The sequence below is a fragment of the Taudactylus pleione genome, unplaced genomic scaffold (genome assembly GCF_031769625.1).
Source record: "Taudactylus pleione unplaced genomic scaffold, aTauple2 ptg000292l, whole genome shotgun sequence".
In the NCBI taxonomy this organism is placed as follows: domain Eukaryota; kingdom Metazoa; phylum Chordata; class Amphibia; order Anura; family Myobatrachidae; genus Taudactylus; species Taudactylus pleione.
Genome location: NW_028284694.1, coordinates 1,319,098 through 1,340,995, shown reverse-complemented (window position 1 = coordinate 1,340,995; position 21,898 = coordinate 1,319,098). Strand labels below are relative to the sequence as shown.

Below are 21,898 nucleotides of genomic sequence, written 5' to 3'. Positions count from 1 at the left end.
TAGATACACCATCGAAACTTGCACCTTCTCTACGGCATGTGCAGATTATCCATCTCAATATGGCCTCCTATGTGAACGATTCTGCGTCACTGAACGCATCCGCTATCAGTGACACTCCCGCCCACTCCCATAAGACGCAAGATCTTCTGATTACCCAGCTGCCTAGGAAACCACCATACATTTCCAATGCATTTCTGCTACCGTGCACCAAATCCGTACTGCAACTCTGTACGTACAAAATTGGGATGCAAGCGCGACCGACATCGCCACTGCGTCTGACATTAGATTCCGGACCCAAGAGTACATAGTTGTATAATGTATATGTATAAAATGTTACCCATCAATCAGATGTTTGCGTTCTACTGTTGGATGAAGGTGAGATGAGAATAAGAATGGTACAGTAATTATTATCTCTGTATATTTCCTCTATCAGCCTCAATGGTTTGCAGCTTTACCCCGGGCTGCAAAGCAATAAGTAGCTGTATTATAAGTAATTAGTGAAGCAAACTGTCTGCGGTGTAGCCGGGCATACTCAATGACTGGAGCAGAGGAAGGATCCGAGCACACGTCATTACTATGCAGAGAGGCAGTGCTCCTGCACACACGGATATTTCTAAATCAATAAAGCAGGGAACACAATATCTTGGCCCTAATTGCACTACAATGCTTTGTTCTTGAAAACATTTTTTTCACATTACTAACGTAACATCAATTCCTGCAAAAATAACAGCTCACATAGTTCTCAGTGCATTGTGCATGGGAAATAAACACATACTCTAGTTTATTTTAAAAGTGCCATCAGATGCGTCCTCATGCACTATTGGCGCAAATGCACCAAACAGCCCTACTCGGAGCGCCAGGTCTTGCGTGACTCAATATGCGTCAAACGTCTTTTTCATTTGAATGTGTGTCTTAGTCGCAAAATTATGCAATAGAACCGCTTAACGAGCCTGCACTGATTCATTTGATATGCGACACTTGTGCATCTGTGTGCCAATGTGTTTGAGGGGTCTATTTACTAAGCAGTGTTAGGAGACAGAGTGAAAAGTGATAAGAAAGAAGAAAGTGATAAGGTGCCAGCCAATCAGCTCCTAACTGTCATTTTTCAAACACAGCCTGTGAGATGACAGTTGGGAGCTGATTGGCTGGCACCTTATCACTTTCTTATCACTTTTCATTCTGTCTCCTAACACTGCTTATTAAATAGACCCCTGAATCTGTATACGAAGTGCTATGATGCAGCAGCCGCGGATTTTATTAACGCCAAGTTCCTCTGGGCTTAAACTGCGACTTTGTATATATTAATAACGAATTCCTGAATGTGCGGTTATCACCACAGCTCGATGTCTCTGGTACAGATAGAGTGGTGGTTTGATGCGTCTGAGGTGAAGCAAATTTAAAGAAAAAATCGCTCACTCGCACAAGGCATCTTGGCGTGTTGAGGCTAGGTGTATGAGGACACATCTGTATTTCCAAAGAAGTCATCTGGAATATTGTGCCCGTCCCGACTTTACAATGGCGGTAATCACAGCATTGTATAGAGAAGGCGGGGCTCCTATGATGTGGGCACGGTATCCTGCCCCCTGCTCCACCCAGTTGACTGCACCTTGGGTCCTGTACTGACAATCTGGTCAACAACTATGGTCCATTTTAACTAATGTTTGCAAATCCAGATCAGCGCAACTACTACACTCACAATGGCCCATCCGGCAAATTCCCATACTGTGCTCTGTTAAATGTACTCACTTTTGGTTCTGAGTTGGCCACAAGCTGAAATGCGGACGCAACCTGCGGAAATCTGCAAACTGTGCAATGGTCGCAGAAAGCATTTGCATGCTGTGCACGAGCCGCGACATCTACACTCACGTTGATGGAGTGCTCCGTCCGTTGACGGGTCGCGCTTTCCATTAAATGGACGTTTTTGGAACGTGATCAGGTGATCGCACAGAACTGATTCGTCTCATGGGAGTGTCGTCAGATTTCGGTGCTTTTCTGGAGCGTGCGAGCACTGATGGGGCTCCTGTTCCTGACGGCTCTTTTGCCCTAAGTATGGGGTTGTTGTAAGTGCAGAGACTAATGGCTGCGGGCAGAAAAACAGTGGGCAAAGACGGGCTGATAGTGGCATTAGCATAAGAAACCAAGCCGGCTGCCGCGGCTGGATAGATGAAAGGTGTCCACACATACTGTACGCCCAACTCAGAATCAGGCCATTTGCAATTATTTTGGGAATTATTATTATTTTTTTTAATCAGAAAAATAACGTTTAATGAGCGATATGTTTTGTTTTTTGCTGTTTCTTCCAGGGTTTGAAAAACAATTGGCTCCGAGTAATCCCACGCACCAAGTTTGGCGCTTTTGCCCGCGGTGCAAAAGTAGTACTGTATACGAAAAAAAGTGGAGCACATCTGAGAATTATCGATGGCGGATCTGGTTACCTTTGTGAGATGGAGCCGGTTGCTCATTTTGGACTTGGTAGGTACAGATTTTTTTGAATTTTTCTTCCTGACACGTTGGCACTAGCTCTTGTGGGGCTAGAAAAATAATCAAGGAGAGATGCCAAACAGATATTTGTCCCAAGGATGTTGAACGTTAATCCTATATTTGTTTTTTTTAAATAATTTCCCATACATAATACATATGCATGTGCCCTATGTTTACCTTCAGGAGACGCAGATCGAAATTTCATGGAGGTGCATGCAGTTTCGATGTGCGTTTCTGGGTGGTAGCTGGGGGGGGCTAACAGGGCGTGCGGTGGGCATGTACCTTGACAAAGGTCCGAATGAGGAACGAAACGTCTATGTGTATGATGGAATAAAGCAATCTTGTGTTGAAAATCATTGCATCAGTCTGGTGAGTGCACCCCTATAAGATATTATATATTTTTTTGCTCTTGTGGAGTTATCCCGGATCAAGGATTGGTGCTGCACCCCAGCAAACTAATTGACTATGTGTGTGCGGAAACTATATGAGTATATATATATATATATATATATATATATATATAAAATCAAATTACCATTACGAGACAAAAGTGAGTCTTTTAATCACACATTCTCCCACCTCATGGTAAGACACCTGTCTCTTCTTCTGGCAGCTGTTCTCTAGTCTGATTCACTGATAGAACACTCAGACCCACATGCCTGCAGCGGCTCTGTACCGTCCCTTATACTGAATCCTGTGGCTGCTGCTCAAGTAAAATCCTATTTATACTACTGCTATTGTGGTCATGATTTTAGCTGCTGGCAACAGCCTATGATAATAGCTTAGGTGCCTTTTCATGACAAACTCATTGCAAGCTACACAATGCAATTGCAGTTGGATGTTGCTGTTTGTTAGGAAGAAAATGGCGCAGCGGAAATTTTCCCAGTGATTTGCGCATGCTCAGTGGAGAAATCAACGGGAATAAGGTGCAGGCGCCATTTTCTTGGAGACTTGCGCATGCATAGTAGACTCTGTCACCAAGCCCACACAGAGGGCCTGATTCAGAGCCGCTTGTTCGCTCCGAGCGATGTTCGCACATCTGCGCATGTGTATGGGTCGGAATGCGCATGCGCCAACCAGTCATTGCGGTCGGAAATCGAGCGCTCGCAAAATAGCGAGTGCCTGCTAATTTGAGTGACAGAATGAGGCGTTTGTGGGTGGTAACAGGGGAAGGTGCTTGAAAACGGGGAGTGGTGATCCGAACGCAGGCATGCCAAACGGTCAAAACGGGCGTTTTAAGGGTGTGCATAATTAACAAAGCAGCGTCATCGGCCACGTCACTTGGTTGTTTCTTAGCCTGAACTGTTTGCATGATTGCGGTAGGAAAATCCTACCACAAGCACTGCGAGCAGTTCAGACGCCTTTCGATGTAATCGATTAATCAAATAAATAGCAGAGATGACGTAGGATGTGAGCGGCCAGGGGGCGTCTTTACAAAATAGCGAGCGCATGTTTCGTTCGCTCGCTCAGACATAGAGGCGTCAACAGACCGCAAAGAGCGAGCACTCAATTTAAATATCCGGCCCCTTTTTCTGAATGAGCGAGCGCAAATAGCGTCCGGCTCTGAATCAGGCCCAGAGTCTGCACACGAGTCCTTTCCTCTCGTAACTGCTCCTGCCTGCAAACAGCTTACTTTAATGTCTGAACACATACAGTAACTAGAGCCTCTGGCAGCACTAAAGAGGTTAATAATAACCACCCACAGCACAAGCCGGTTGAGTAACGTGCTGAACATTTCAGCTTACAGTTCAGCACACTGACTGGCAATGAGATGACAGAGCTGCTCTGTGACCATTGTTGGCGTCACCAAGGAGTTAAACGTCTGGCTAAGGTAAAAGGTTTGTTATTTTAGGAATTAAAACAAAATAATAAGCTTTGATGGTCTTGGCAGCCTCAGAGCCTGCTCTGCTCCCCGTCTTTCATCTCATTCCTTTCTGCTTGTTTCATTAGTGGGGATGACGTCTCGGTAATTGGGAGTTGGGGAAGCGAGGGATTTCGCAAGGCGCTGCCTGCGTTATTCCTTTATCTACCGCCACTTACAGAGAAAGGTAAATTGCCATAAGCAGGAAACAAAGGAAAGAAAAAGGAAAAGTGTCATCAGGCTGCAGTCGGAAAGAGCTCGGTTCCTTATTCACCAGGCATGGCAATCGGACATCTTTAGTCACCTGACCACACATGTGACCGGATGCATCATTGCAGATATTGCAGTCAAACCTCTGAAAATGATGTATTCGGAGGTTTGTCTGCTTACCGCATACACAACAAGCCCTGGAATGCGTGACATTTCGGAGCTTGCATGCGCTCGGGCAACTCCATGTTTAGATGGCATTGCCCAATAGATGCCTTGAGAGGGATCCAATCGGATCCCTCCCTACACCCCCTGTCACTCGACGCATGGGCAGAAGGAGACTAATTAATAAACGCTGTTACGCTTGAGAAGATCTGCTTGGAGGCATCGCATTCACAATGCCGTGCGCCATGCATCCCTCCCAGGAAGAGCTGTAGTTGAGCAGTCAAGGTATTGGGCTTTAGTGTGGATAGAATATTTACTACAAAAAAATATTTGTAACTTAGCTGCTGGGTACAGTGCCGCCGTGACAGTGGACAAAATTTACTAAGCCTAAAGTTCTAAGCCCCGGCAGTTTGGCGGCGGTTTTGCTATCCGCAGATTTGCTAAGGCCAAAACCTCTTCTGTTGATGGTTAACAACGATTAATGGTTTGTCACTCAGGAATTGGTATGAAATACCGCCGGCCACATGGCATCGATTCCCTGCAGTGGCAGCCCGACATCAGCAGAGATCCCAGCAGCGGAAGCCCGACAGCGCTGGAAATCCCGATCGTGGATAGGTAAGTATTGTCTAACCTAACCTAACCCCCCCTATCCTAACCCTGGTTAGGGGTGCCTAACCCTAACCACCCCCTTCCCCGCTGCCTAAACCTAAGTCCCCCCCCCCGGGGTGCCTAACCCTAACCCTCCCTCCCCCTAGCCTAACCCTAACCCTCTTGGGGGGGTGCCTAACCCTAAGTCCCCCCCGGGAGCCCTAAACCTAACCTTCCCCCCCTGTGGCTCTCCGCTCGCGGCGCCCGGCATCACTACGATCGGGATGCCGGGCGCCGGTCTCCCGGCGTCGGGGAAATGCCGGGCGTCTACATCTAGACGCCCGGCATTTCACCCTTGCCGGGATATGACAGTCGGGAAGCCAGCTGCCAGTATTTAGGCAGTCGGCTTCCGGATTGCATACCGTCACTCATGGTCAGTGGTTTTGCCATTGATGGTGGACACCAGATGGTTCATTTGTAGACGTTCTCAGTTGGATACGTCAACTGCGTGGCCTCATTTAGGATTGCGTGCAATTACCAATTACCTCTTCTCTATGCCATATTTGCTCCTTTTAAATGTGGATTCACACTTGTCAATATTTGTAACACAGACTTGTGTCATTAACTTGGGCAAATGACTGCATAATTATACTGTTTCTTCACTTCACTGAATATCTGTCATTACATAGGCTGCATCTGTTACTTACTTTACCGACTGGTTCAGCTGCCTTCTGATATTTCTTCTTCTAAATACTTAACATTTATCTAGCTAGCACCTTCTAGAAGATCATAGCTAGAATCTGATTGGTTGCTATGGGCAACATCTCCACTTCTAAAAACCTGCATTTTAGTAAGTATACCCCCTAGTGTCCAACCTGGCTTTGGTCAGTATCACTGGGCTCGATTCTACTCTGCGCAAAGTGAATAGCGCCGGGAATCAGCTCCCGGAGCTATTCAATACACCGCGCTGCTAAGCCCGACTAAGGATTTCTTCTAGCACCCTTCCGGGGATGTGAGCACAAATCCGACAAAAGTCCAGACACGAGGCTGTTTTCTGCCCTTCGCGGGTGGAAAACAGCATCGTGCCGGGAAGTTAGGTCGGGGAATGCCCTTTCTCGCGCCTTGAACAGGGTGTTTAGTCGTGAGAACGGGCATTCTTCGACTAAACATTGCGCAGAATAGAATAGCTCCGGGAGCTTTCTCCCGGCACTATTTACATCGCGGGCAATTGAATCGAGCCCACTGTGTTAATTGACCCACATCAGTATGCATAGGTTACATTTTATAAAGCCCAGGTTAAAGGTATATAGGCTATTCCTTTGCAGAATTGTCAAAAATATGCAGCCTTGATGGCAGAGTGGTGGAATTGTAGCATTTCCTCTCCCCAGCTGGCGTCTAATTGAGGTAGTGCGCAAATGTAGCAGGTGCTATATCATATTATATCATGTTACAGTGAACGCTGTGTTGAGTAGACTCGCACATGATTTAATCATCATAGAACAAATGTATAATTATGCACAGAACACCTGCAATTTACTTTCAGTCTGTGCACGCAATATCCGAAGCTTTGGTAATTCTAAAACCTTGTATTCAGACTTTTCTGCTACTTTCAGATTATAATTTTTTTTGCCTGTTATACATAATACATTATGTACACATATTTTTCACATTCAAATATTCCACTGTTTAGTTATAAGAGTGCTGGGTATTGATTCTTACATTTTTTTTGCCAGACTTATTGTTATCCGGGGAACACAGATTTAATTAACTGTAAATAATGCATAAAGTCTCTTACTGAAACTATTTTGCACATTTGCATTCTGCAGAAAGTTTCCAGTAGCTTCAAGTTAGCGAAATCTGTACTTATATTATACGGGTCTTACAAATATAAGTGCTGCTGTATTGATACCTATCAATGCCTAGAAAATCAGCTGTAAAAGTGGTTACTTTGCACCTCGGGGGCCGGTCTAACTCTTTTTTTTTTATCTACCAGGGGTTCTTAACCCTTTTGTTACACAATTTTTGTTGATAAATAAGATTTGGGACTTGTTCAGTTTGCATACGGTATTGAACTTCTCCAGGATAAATCTGAAAACATTATTAGTATTAAATTCTTATTAAATAGTACAGTTATTAAACAGTAGACAGGGGCGTAACTTGGTACTTGAAGGACCCATAGCAAAAGTTTGTAAGGGCCCCTATGTACCTCCCAATGGTGAAAAATGTATATAACACATGTAACTTTGACAAGGAAGATGGGCTCCCCTCAGCTCAGCTCTGGACCCCATAGCAGCTGCACCTATAGTAGTTATTCCCATGTACAGTAGCTGTTGTGGGAACCAACTCTATGGGGTAGATTCAATTAGCGGCATTAACTGTTACCTTGGGGCTGCTCATGGGTTGATTGTGGGAACAGATCACATGACTCAACCTGCGGCTAATTGAATTTGCCCCTATATAGCTTGGTGACCTATGTATTCAGTCCTGGCCAATAGGTTAGAATAATATGTTTGGATAGAGTAAGAATAAGTTACTGGGTCCCTTGGGAACCCTGCTCACTCCCTGCAGCCTCTCCTCTCTGAAATTGATCTTTGTTCCGGTTACTTGGGCTGCAAAATTAATACGAGTAAAACAGAAGTGCTTGACTTCTATGTTCCTGGGCCAACAAAACTCCTTTTGGAAGCACCTTTTCCATTTAATTGGCATAAACAAAAAATTAAATATCTAGGTATTTTCCTAACACATCGCCATCACCAGTTATTTCAGGCAAATTTTCCCCGTATTTTAGATCAAATAAAGTCGGATCTGAATTCTTGGTCTGGTTACTTTGGATAAAGATGAGCGTGCTCCCTCGGATACTTTACCTTTTTCAGACTCTCCCAATTTTTATTCCTCCCTATGTTTTTAATTTTTACAGTTTCATACTTCACGATTTATATGGGCAAATAGACGTCCCCGGATATGTTTAAAATTGTTGCAACGTCCTACACATAATGGAGGGTTGGGTATCCCTGACTTTAAAAGATACTATTTAGCTGCGCAACTTGCTCACTGTGTGCAGTGGTGTAATCCTGATGCTGGGAGGGTCTGGGTCACTATTGAGGCTGCTGAGTTGGGTCTCTCTACGGTTTCCTCTCTTCTCTGGCTTCCGAGGTCTCACAGACCTAAAAATGTAATTTCCCACCTAATTGTTTCCCGCTCATTATTGATATGGGATTATACTAATAGAAAATTTGGGCTGGCTCCTAGTCCTTCTCCTGTTATTCCAATTTTCATAACCCTAGCTTCCCTCCAGGCAAAAAAAATACTTTTTTCTCCTCATGGAGAAAGGGGAACATTTTTTATTTAAACGATATCACTAAAGATTCGAGTTTTCCCCAATTTTCTCAGATTCAAGAGACTAAGGGCTTTATTCAGAGGCGGCCATACGCACGGCCGCCTCGATGTTTGTCTAGTGCGCATGTGCACGAGGTAGCCGGCTCCTTCGTGCGCATGCGTGAGACCCGCTACGACCGAGAGCGCCGGTCGTAGCGGGTCTCTTTCCAAAGGGGTGAGCTGTCGATGTTGATTGACAGCTCGCCCCGTTTGGAAGGCGGGCCGGGGGGGTGGCAGCCCAAACTGAGGCGTTCCCATGGGAACGTTGCCATTTGGGGGAGGCCCTACTGACATCACTAGTGACACTGACATCACTAGTGACACTAACATCACTTCTGACAGAGCCAGAAGCTCTCCGGGGCTTACGACAAGTGAGACCCTACCCTAGGGTCTCGTCATAAGCCCCGATGGTCGCGATGGTCAATGACCATCGCGATCATCACCCTAGCGGTCGTTAGAGCTGTGGGTGTTAACCCACAGCCTAATGACTGAAACAGAGGCGGCCGGTCAGGATGCAAGCGGCCGCCCAGTTTCTGAGCGACCGCTTGCATCCTCCGACCACCTCTGAATGAGGGCCTAATGATCTTCCTTCTAATACTTTTTTACAATATTTGCAACTTAGGCATTTCCACTCTAAAATGAAACACCTTTTAACTAATAGACCCCTTTCCAGCTTAGAGCTTTTATGTTTAAGACGCTCAAGAACCAGAGGTTTAATTTCTTCTCTCTATACAATGCTCGTTGAGGGCTGTATCTGCAACGTGATTCTTATGAAAAGGCCTGGGAGGTAGATTTGGGTACCTCTTTAGATGATGAGGAATGGACAGAGATTTGGGATAATGCATCTAGCTCAATCTGTGTTAAGATTAAAGAAAATACATACAAGCTACTATATAGGTGGTATTATGTTCCCTCTCGATTGAGTAAAATGTATCCTGGCAAGTCTGACAGGTGTTGGAGAGGTTGTACAGATGAGGGCACCTTTCTTCACATATGGTGGACTTGTCCTAAGATAGTAGTTCTCTGGAAAGAAATTATTGGCCAGGTACACCGTCTACTCAAGATACCTATCCCTTAATGCAGCGAAATGTCAGATAGCTTCGGACTGGAAGAAATTCGATTCATCCTCCATGCAGTCTATCCTATCTCGCATTTGGTATATTTATCGTATGGAATATATGACTAGCATTATTAATCATTCTTCTAAATCTTTTGACAAAGTATGGAGCCCGTGGTTAGTCTCTCAATCTGCCCCTTCTCCTTTTTGCTTTGTAAAAGTTATTTTATTTGTATATGTACGTTTGCAGTGTATATATGTGTATATACGTGGTCATTTGTTTATTATTACTCTGATGACCCACCCCCGGGACTTTCCCCTCTTCTTAATTTTTTATTTTTTTTTCTCTTTTTTACCTCTTTTCTGCTTTTTCTATTCAGCCGATTTTGATGCTGAATACACTGTTTTTTTCTCTCTGTTTTAGGCTTGATTATTTATGTTAAATATAAAAATGGATCACAATTTACAGCTCTTTTTTTGTATTATAAGATTCAGACCTTGGGCCTGATTCAGACCCACTCGCGAGCGGCTGTCCGCTCGCAAGTGGGCCGATGTTATGCACTGAGCATGCGCACGACGGAGGGAGCTCCGTCGTGCGCATGCGCCAGACGCGACGAGCGAAGGAAAGTCCTTCGCTCGTTGTGTCCGATCAAAGGGGGCGTGCTGTCAATGTTGATTGACAGCACGCCCCCTTTGGTGGGCGTGCCGGGGGCGTGCCTCCCTGACGGGGGCGTTCCCACGGGAACGCCTCCCGTCAGAAGCCGGCCCACTGACATCACTAGTGATGTCAGTGGGAGTGATTTTGGCTCTGATAGAGCCAAAATCACTCCAGAGCTTGCGGTTGAAAACCTCAACCGCAGGCTCCGGCTCGCAATTTCGATGGTCGCGATGGTCTCGACCATCGCGGCCATCAAAAAGCACGCTCGTATAGCCTGTGGGTGATGACCCACAGCTATACGAGCGTCCAGGAGGACGCTCCATGAAAATGGAGCCCGGCCCTCATTCAGAGCGTGCGCTCTGCTCAGAGCGTACGGCTCTGAATGAGGGCCCTTGTCTTTTTGACAACTATTTGTATAAATGGGTCTTTAATTACGTTGGTCTGTGTTAATCAAATGATCCGTCTAATAAAAAGTGTTTTAAAAAAAAGAAAGAATAAGTTACTGGGAACGTTTTTTTTATGCACTGTGGATAAGCTTAGTTTTTTGATTTTTAATAAACCCCAAGACACCCCCTTTTAATAAAACAGTTATCTAGGAGGCCACTGCTGTCATTCATGCCATTTTTGTATACTTTTATTTGGACTGTCTCCAAGACCAACCATGTTCAAGATTAAATCTAACCCAAGCGTTATGAGCAGGCAATATAACACCATTGTTTCTTGTTCGGACATTGGTTCTTTAATGCACAATTGCCAGTTTGCTACATTTTACACTTTGCAGGCTGACACTGAACCCTTCTGATGAGCATTCAGCAATGAAATATCTCACAATGAGGGAGATGTACTGAATCAAATCTTGGAAAAAGTGATAAAGTGGACAGAGGTAAAGTAATACCTCTTTTCCACCAAAAACCTGGGTCCAACCTGGGTGTTTGGACATGGGGCCTGATTCAGACCCACTCGCAAGCGTTATGCGCTCGCAAGCGGGTCGATTGTTAGGCAGTGCGCACGCGCGAGCCCCAGAGTGAGCGAGAAATCACTCGCTCCGGCGCTTGCGTCCAAAAGGGGCGGCTGTCGATGTTGATCGACAGCTCGCCCCGTTTGGTAGGCGGGCCGGGGGGGTGGCTTGCCAAACGGAGGCGTTCCCGAAGGAACGCCTGCCGTTTGGGGGCGGCCCCACTGACATCACGAGTGATGTCAGTGGTGAGCTTCCTGCTCTATTAGAGCCAGAAGCTCACTGGTACTTGCGGGAACAAGACCCTACCACAAGGGTCTTGTCGAAAGCCCGATGGTCGCAATGCTCGCGACCATCACCTGGTCGCTCGCAAAAGCTGTGGGTGGTCACCCACAGCTATGCGAGCAGCCAGGAGGCCGGATTTAAAAAAACATGTAGCCGCCCTGATTCAAAGCGAGCACACACTTTTTGCGTGCGGCTCTGAATCAGGCCCATGGTTCCAAACCAGGTCAGACCCCGTTTACACTGCACCTTCGATCTGGTTTACTCCCAGGTCAGCCCTGTTCACACCGAACCCAGTCTGCCCTGCTAAACTTGTGAGGTCATAAAAAGTGGGAGGTGATTGCTCCACAACCACCAATCAGCTCATTTTAGGCATGACCCAGGTGGGATATCCTGGGTTGCGCCGTTTACACTGCACAATTACCCAGGTCCATCCTGGGTCCATCCCTGGTAGCTACCTGGGTTGGCTTGCCGGGTCACATGACCCTCGTTATTTTTCAGGGAACCCTCTGTACTGAGCTGCAACCTGGGTCGACCCAGCAATAACCTGGGTTTTTGCTCTGGTGTAAAAGGCGTATAACAAACAATCAGATTCTAACTGTAATTTTTTAAACCCAGCCTGTGACATGGCAGTTATAGTAAAAGCGGATTGGTTGGTACTTATCTCTCTTCAATTTATCTCTCTCCAACGTTTGAGACATCTTCCGTGATATGAAATAACATTTCATTATTAACCAGGGTTGCCTACCCTCCCGATTCGGGCGGGAGCCTCCCGATAAACGGGTGCAGCTCCCGCCCCCCCGGAAAGGCAGGCAAGCCTCCCGCCTGCCGCCGATCCCCCGAACCCCCCTCCCCATTTCCTGATAAACGCCCACAGCGGGGGGGCCGCTGACGCGATTCGCGTCATTTTGGCCCCGCCCCCTGTTTCGCAATGCCTTTTTTCTGCATTGTGTAGCGGGGGCGGGGCTAAAATGATGCGATCGCGTGGCCCCGCCCCCTGTCACGCCCGCAAACTAACCTCAACTCGTTTGGACCGCCCCCTTTTGCCGGCCACACCCCCTGTTCTGCCGATCTGGCTGCTCCCTCCCGGAAGGAGCAGCCAGATTGTTGGGAAGTATGTTATTAACGAGGACCAATAGTATACCCACAGCGTAGGCTAAAGCATTATTCATGAGAATGCAGCCTATCAGGATACTAGGGGGTCTATTTACTAAAGTGAGAGTTTTTAGAAGTGGAGATGTTGCCCATAGCAACCAATCAGATTCTAGCTATTATCTTTTAGAAGGTGCTAGTAAAATGTTAAGTAGAATCTGATTGGTTGCTATGGGCAACATCTCCATTTCTAAAAACTCTCACTTTTGTAAATATACCTCCTAGGAGTTAGTGACATCACTTTGAATCAATGATGTCACTTGTTGCTGGTGAATGAGTAGGGAGCATTTTTCTAAAGTTACCTTCTCCTTACATATGATCTGCCTCCACAACAGGGGCAGAACTGTGGGAGACAATGGAGGCGCCTGCCGCCGGGCTCCAGCTCTGAAGGGGGCACCTCCTCCATTGTGCACAACATATTCACCAAACCTAGGGCTGTAACCATATACCCGGAGTGTACTGTCACGGCCGTCCAAAACATGGCACCCCTTCCCGGCACCTGAGAAGCCACCGTACACTTAGTGGAGCGCTCCATGTCAGACCATCAGCTGCTGCCTTCATCTATCTATAGCCTATCTGCATGCGAATTGCTACATTACAGTGTGAGCGGCTGTGACGGGGGGGGGGCACCAAATTATAACATGCCTCCGGGCGTATGGGATGAATTTACGCCACTGCTCCACAATGCGTAGGTTGATGATGCACTTTAAGCATCTCCACGGGAGATGGCTTGTTTTAACTTACAGTATAGTTCTTTTAGTCTGACACTGAAGCTGGACATACACTGCCAGATAAAATTCCTGTCAGACGGACAGACATTTCATCTGGCAGCCTGACACCCTGCTGATATCACAGGCATACACTATTAGATATCTCACAGTGTATTGGCCCCAATATCAGCGCTCATCCCCTGGGGAGGAGATATTTCCCCATTCCTGCCGCCGCTGGGCATACACTGCCCGAATTGGCCTCCATTTATCTTTTAAAATATGGCATCGGACAGGCTTACTGGATCTGGCATGCCCAAACGATCAATATATTAGCATTGGTCGGCCGCGCACACTGGGCCTGATTTAGACCTTCTCGCGAGCGCAAACCGTCGCTCCGGGTCTCGTACCAAAGGGGGCGTGCTGTCGATGTTGAGTGACAGCACGCCCCCTTTGGTGGGCGTGCCGGGGGCGTGGCTGCCCAGACGGAGGAGTTCCCATGGGAACGCCTACCGTCTGGGGCCGGCCCCACTGACATCACAAGTGATGTCAGTGGGAGTGCTTTCGGCTCTGTTTGAGCCGAAAGCACTCCAGGGCTTGCGGCAGCGAGACCCTACCACAAGGGTCTCGTCGCAAGCCCGATGGTCGCGATGGTCTTGACCATCTTCCTGGCCACTCGCTATAGCTGTGGGTGGTCACTCACAGCTATAGGAGCGGCCAGGAGGCCGCTCTTAAAATCAAGAAGGACGGCCCTGATTCAGAGCGAGCGCTCTGTCAGAGCGTCCGGCTCTGAATCAGGGCCACAGTACAATTTTTGGAGGATGTGCCAATATCGGGCTGATGGGGCCCGATAATTGTATGGTGTATGCCCAGCATTAGAGGCAGATTCAGTTAGCCGCAATGTTCCAGTGCAAATACTAGGCAGGCTATCTGGGCAGGAAAAGCTCGCATGTTTCTGCACGCTTCCCATAGAGGTGTGAACATATAAATGCGCATGGCTTTTCTCTCCCGTCATTACCTATTATAGGCCTGATTCAAAGGTGGACGCAGAAGCGACAACAGCTGCGTCTATTGGCGTTCACCCGTCTACGACTTTATTCAAATGCCGCTATAAAGTCTTCCCCCTGTGTGCGGCCGAATGTGCAAGGACTGAGACGCCCACTTTCAGCATCTGTACACGCTGTAATACATACAGCCCTATAGCAGGTACAGTTTCTCGGTCCTGCTAAGTGATCGGTCAAGCATCTGTGTAAGCAGCCATTTCCCCGGCACGCCCGTGACTCTGCCATAGCGCACAGGCCATCACCGTCCAGGGACACCCACGTCAATTTCAATACACTTCTCCCTGCGTGCACCTGAAATTAGGGCCTGATTCACTATGGATCACAATTCTGCTTATACGCACGCACCGCAGTTGATAATATCAGCGGGATATTTAAATGTTTGCATTCACATTGCAATCGGATCCAAAGATAAGGACGTCCGCTTCCCCTTACTCACATCCGTATACTAGGGCAACATAGCCAAACAGTCGGTAACATCGAGTAACATTGGACGCATACGCACACAGGGCCTGATTCAGACCTGCTTGCAAGTGGGTCGATGGCCGGGCAGTGCGCACGCGCGGCGTGTGCGAGCCCTGGAGCGAGTGAGAAATTCACTCGCTCCGACATTCGCTACAAACAGGGCAGCTGTCGATATTGATCGACAGCTCACCCTGTTTTGTAGGGGGGTCGGGGGGGGGGGGTGGCTTGCCAAACGGAGGCATTCCCGAAGGAACGCCTGCCGTTTGGGGGCGGAACTACTGACATCACTCGTGATGTCAGTAGTGAGCTTCCGGCTCTATTAGAGCAGGAAGCTCACTGGGGCTTGTGGCAGACAAGACCCTACCACAAGGGTCTCGTCACAAGCCCCATGGTCACGATGGTCGCGACCATCACCTGGCCGCTCGCAAAAGCTGTGGGTGGTCACCCACAGCTTAGCGAGCGGCCAGAAGGCCGGACAAAAAAAAAAAGCGCCCCTCAGACCTGCGAGCAGCTATGAATCAGGCCCACAGTGCGTACACCTCTGAATCAGGGCATGTGTGCGCAGCCACACTGACCCGCATGTCTAATTGCATCTGCCCCTCAGTATGTAGCACTGTGGACATTCCGTGCCTGATTGTGAGTTGCACATAATGTGAACTGAACTCTGACCGCCTGCAGCGAACGGTAAGTGAATGGAATGCAAACGGAACGCTAATACAGTATGACTATACACGGGTCGTACGCATCTATGCGATTTTCCGTCCATGAAAGCAGCCGCCATTATCACTGGCACTTAAGCCTGCCCCATGCTAGTTGCAGGCGACGCAACTGAATTTAGCATACATTTAGAAAGATCCATATGCGACACGTGCGTCGTATGCAAAACACCACTAGAAACAGGCGCATTCGGATTTATGCGCGACTCAGGAGCCGGCCCCACATCTCATGCATGGATCATTTTGAAATATTTCAAATGCAATTTAATGGAATATATTGAAGTGTTTCAAAGCAAAGATGCCATTGCTTCTATACCGCTTCTATATCCTGCTGGAAAACTCTTTCAGCTTTGTTCTTACACCTGGGTGACTTTGTACAAATGGCCTCACAAAGCGGCAAGTTCAGAATGTACAGACCTTCGAGCTGATCTAGTCTACCAAACCTAACTGCTGGAAAATACTCTTAAATAGAGGACTTGATCCCATTGAGAGAACTTAATGGTCCTGATCTTAATTAAGTTAAACACTGTTTTACTGTTCATTAAATTTCCATCCTTTCTGAGAGGAAAAAAAAGTTTTTTGTAGGATAAGTTCTGTAATAATTCATGGTAATCACCTCTTTACATTAAACATAATATATTTCCCTCACGTTTTAAGAGACCGGTTTTGTGATTAAAGGGCCTGATTCAGTAAGGAACACTATTGCGATAGCAGTAACCATTACGCACGCTGTCTCACTGCAAAGATATGCTAATGGGTGCAATCACAATGCCGTTGTAGCCTAACATAAGGACACCAACTTTACCCTACACACGTCCGTATTACTTTGCAAGGCTGCAAAATCATCGGTAACATCAAGTAACATCGGAGCCTCACGTACATTTGCACAAGGTCTGACATTACCCAGGAATTGCAAACCTCATCGCACACAGTGAAAGCGAAAGCTGCATATGGCATCGTAGTGGCTAATGTATGCACGCCCCTGTAACGGCGTTCAATAGCACTGCCGCGTTTGCATTTCGCCGACCCCGCCTACACAATAGGTGGGCTATGGTCTACTAGGGTGCATAGGTGTTCATTCATTCAGACCTATTAGCCGATCTGTTTTCACCCACTCCTGGATTATAGAATGGATTTTTATGCATTCAACACAAATTGTAATCTGCCAAACAAACAGATTAGTGATTTGTCCACATTAGTGTATGGTGATACTTACAGCACATCACACATGTGCTACCTGTGTGCAGACTGACCTCACACATTGATCATCCTGCAACTCATGTTTTGAGATATGTAGGTAAATTTACTAACCGGCAGTTTATCAAAGCCATTGGTCAGCGGCTTTGATAAACCACCGGTTAGTAAATCTACTCCCATGTTTTCATTCAGTAAGAATTTGCATAACCAGCTGCTTACATACCGATCATAAAAATTACAGATCTACTGGTCATTTAAACAACCACTAAACCTGACACATTTCCATATAAGTTCCATAAAAATGTGACACGTGATGTTCACAAAAAAATGGGTTGATATGCTATGCTGCGGTATGTCAAAGCCGCTGATCATTGACCGATGGATTTAAAATGGCAAGAAAAATAAATGCTAATCCAGCATGGTTTATCTTTTATTTTTGCTGAATGTCACACCATTGGGATGGATTGGCACCTTTCTGGGTGAGAGCGGTAATAGGTGTAATGATGGTGGAAAAGTTCTTTATGAATTTGCGCTAGTAGTGCACAAACCCAAGGAAGCGCTGAACAGTCCTGAGAGTTTTAGGAAGCGGACATTCCTGAATTGCTCGGAGCTTTTCTGGGTCCATTTTGAAACCAGAACCTGAAATGATATATCCCAGGAAGGGAATAGACTTGACCTCAAAGACACATTTCTCCAAACTGCAGTAGAGATGATTGGAACGGAGATGTGTCAGGACCTCCTTTACTTGCTGGCGATATTCTTCCAGATCATTGGTGAATATGAGAATAGCGTCAGGAAATACAACAACATGTTTGTTCAACAGAATGCGGAAATTGCGGGAGCATGGCTGAGACCGTAGGGCATAACAAGGTACTCGGTGTCACGGGTGTTCAATGCGGTCTTCCTCCCGTCTCCTTCCCGAATTCATATAAGATTATAGGGATGCAGTCAGGATAATAGCGGACGCTATCCCGCCTGCCGATATCCCGACACTGACAGCCCGACAGGGGACTAAAGGTAGACGTCAAAATACCTACGTCTATCATTAGCCCCACTACAAAATACCGGCACCTGGCATACCGAACAAAGGTAACCCAGGTGTCTTAGCATCTAGCCGCAGGGGGGAGTGTTAGGTTTAGGGACCCCTGTGGGGACTCAGGGTTAGGCACCCCCTCCGGGGGGTTAGGGTAGGGGGTTAGGGTTAGACAACACTAGGGAAGGTTAGGGTTAGCCCCCCCCTGGGAGGGTTAGGTTTAGGGTGCAGGGAGCGGGGGGTTAGGTTTAGGCACTAACAGGAGGGAGGTTAGGGTTGGGCACTAGGGGGGGAGGTTAGGGTAAGGCACCACTAAGGAAGGATTAGGGTTAGGGGGGTGAGGGGATGGTTAGTTTACTTACCAGCCCCAGTCGGGAATTAGGTCCGTCGGGGTTCCTCTGTCGATATTTGATCCAGCGGCTATTCAGCCACTGGCGTTAAATACTGATTCCGAAATTTTATGCTCTTCGCAAGTCCAATTTGGGGATGTTGGTGGCTTCACTCACTCAGTCAAAAGCTCTGTGATCAGAGGGAGATGAAAGAGGTTTTTATTGGTGATGTCATTCAGTCCTCTGCAGTCGATGCAAGGGCGCCGACCTCCTTCCTTTGTTTTGACGAAAAAGAAGCCCGCTCCAGCAGGATAGGTGGAAGAGTGGATGAACCCTTTTTCAAGATTCTCTTGGATATAGTCAGTCATGGCCTTTCTGGGAGTGATAGCGGATAAATTCGCCTTCTGGGATGATATTTCCCAGTGATTCATTCAATTGGACAATCCCATTCACTGTGAGGAGGAAGAATTCAGCACCAGCTTTACTGAAAACATCAGTGAATTCTTGATAGGGAGGAGGAGGAGTATCCGGCTGAGATGGTACTGCAGAGCAGGCTGGAAGAACTTTTGGAAGCAAGAACCAAAGCAGGAAGATCCCCAAGCGCTGATTTGTGAGTTTCTCCAGTCAATTGAGGATTATACATACGGAACCAGGGCAAGCCCAGAACTATGGAATGCGAAGCCCTGAGCATGACAAGAAAATATAAAAGTTCAGAGTGCAGAGCAATCATCTTGACTCGCATAGGTCTAGTCTGAAGGGTTATTGTACCCCCTAGGATATGGCTTCCATCAACCGGTAAGCACACTCTCGGTTTTTAATGCCCACCGCTGGACTAATTCGGATGTGATGAAGTTGTCAGCTGCGCCTGAATCCAACAGAACAGAGACTTGCTCGAAGAGCTTGGCCACTTGAAAATAAACTGAGAAAATGCAATAAGTTTTCTTTGGAGAGGAATGAACTACTCCTAACTTAGCCTCTCCTTGCCGAGTTAGGAGCCAGTGTTTCCCAGACGCTTAGGACAATTGTTGATCTGATGAGACAGAGATTCTCAGACTGTCGCCTACGATGTTCTTCCTGTGATGGGCAAGAACTGTTGATTTGCATTGGTTCCTCTTTGAGAAACTGTTGCTCCAGGTTTAGGATGAATGAATCTCCATTCTCTCAATAGCACATTCTTTAAAATGTAAGTCCACCTTGGTGCACTGGGAGATCAAGTCTTCTAACTTGGCCGGGAGAACACGAGTAACAAGAGCATCTTTAATTTTGTTGGATAAGCTGTTCCAGATGGCTACATAGAATGCTTCATCATTCCAAGAGAGTTCTGATGCCAGTATTTGAAACTGCACCAGATACTGGTCTACAGAATTTGAACCCTGGCGTAGACGCAGAAGGTCTGAAGATGCAGATGACAGTCTCCCAGGCTTGTCGAAGATTCGGTGGAATGCCAATATATTCGATCTAAATGCTGATCGTGGTAGTTTGGCTGATGTATTAAACTGGTGTATATGATTACGACAGGAGAATATTTGCAGGTTTGCACTATTGGCTAAACGGAAAAACACAGTGACTGTGATTGAAATGGTTAAATAAGAATTTACAGATTGCTAATACATGAATGTCAATTGATCTAAATGGTCACATAGACAGTCAAACTAAAATGCACACTGAATGCAATCTCACAAATAATGTTTGATTGGTGAACTCTATTCTATAGCAGCTATACGCACACGGGAAACACAATCACACATATCATGGCTAATAAACTCTACCATGAAGGAAATGTGATGCATTCTCATTGAGACTAGTGTGAAACTTCGGCAGCAGTTCAGGGAGAGATTCCCTGCCATGTCAGAGGACACATTGGGGCAGATGTATGAAGCTCTGGGAAGTGATAAGAGTTGAGAGTGATAAATGTCCAACCAATCAGCTCCCAACTGTCATTTTTCAAACACAGCCTGTAACATGACAGCTGGGAGCTGAGTGTATCACTCTGCACTTTATCACTTCCCAGAGGTTAGTACATCTGCCCCAGTATTGTATCATAACAAATAGACTCAGGGTATCGAGCAAATAAGATACTTTTGTATCAATTATAAACAGCTCAATGCAGAAAGTCAGAGATCGATCATACATAGGATGTACATAGGATGTGCAAGTGTTTAATACTGTAAATCACTGCATATAACTAAAGATACGATCAATGGACTTTTTCAACACTAATTAAAACACTAAACACAGATATAAACAATTATAAAGGGAGTAATATGTAACCCCTTATTAATTAGATTAAGAGAACACATATCATGTCTCATAAAAATTCAGCTGAATGGAAGTAATATTTAACCCCTTATTAATCAGATTTAGGGGCCTATGTATCAAAGCTTGATGTAAGATAAAATTGTGAAATATATATCACCAACCAATCAGCTCCAAACTATCATTTCTTAAACACAGCCTGCAAAATGTAAGTTAGAAACTGATTGGTTGGTGATATATATCTCACATCAAGCTTTGATACATACGCCCCTAAGAGAGCAAATAACCTGTCCCATAAAAATTCAGCTGAATGTCACCAATGTTTTATAGGAAGCTGAATAATAACGGCACGTGAGGGCACTCCTCCCAAGGGGAAGATTTTAGACACTATTTCTATCTATACACACAACTATTATTTAAATATTTTGCTGTTATTTGTTAACTTTTAATTGTATTGTTACTTAAAATAAGTTAAGTTTTAGTTGGACTCATCAATACAGTGGACAGATAATACAGGTATGTTATTAGGGGATATGTACACTGAATAGGAAAACCCCTTTCTTTTTTTATTTTTGTCTTTGAAGTCATTTATATAAAGGGGCATTGGTGGCACTCCTCTATTATCAAAGGAATAATAGGTATTAACCAATACAATACAACGGTGAATATCCCAAACTCACCACTAATTACAGGATAATAAGTGAGTGACTAGTGCGGGAATACAACTGTATTCTTTTCAGTGATGAATTCCTAGTAAGATGTTAGGATGGGATCCGATCTTTCCCATAAGGGTGAGGCCCAGCCTAAGGCGGGTCCAGATAATAGGGAGATGATATACGCTACACGGGTACGGTCTGTAGGAAAATTGCTGGGTTTCACATTAATTTTTTAAAAACCTGCGATTTTTGGGGTTCCCATCAAATTTTGCAGGAGTAGGAAGGTGCAGACAAGGTGCCAATGAGAAAACTGGAACCAGAGAAACTGAATGTTGATGATATGAATGATATTATTCCAATGTTTGATAAATTGATGAACTTGATCGGTTGGAATCGATGTTGATGAATTGAAGAACTGAATTGATATGAATCCGATGATTGGAGGCATGGAAGGGGCCAATGGTTGGAGGTAACGGCTGGAACCGATGGAGGCTGTAAGAACAAGTCTCAGTAGTAAAACCAGACTGGTGTGCAAGATGGTATAGGAGACTTGTTTACCAGTTATAGGAACTGGATATAACGGACTGGGGCCATTCAGATACAGAGTACCTGGGAGCTCAGTACTGAGCTGTAACTTCAGCAAGAAGAGACGTTCTACTAGCAACAGAGGCCAGTCAGGAAATGGAATTTATAGGGG

General features: G+C 46.0%; 1 protein-coding gene across 1 annotated transcript in view; it reads left to right on the top strand.

The window, feature by feature from the left end:
* Positions 1-21,898, top strand: part of CRTAC1 (cartilage acidic protein 1) — an 822,281-nt gene that overhangs the window by 776,802 nt on the left and 23,581 nt on the right. The window contains exon 11 of the mRNA XM_088482771.1: positions 2,304-2,472. Coding sequence (XP_088338897.1) covers positions 2,304-2,472 — 169 coding nt within the window. The remainder of the gene's footprint in view (positions 1-2,303; positions 2,473-21,898) is intronic.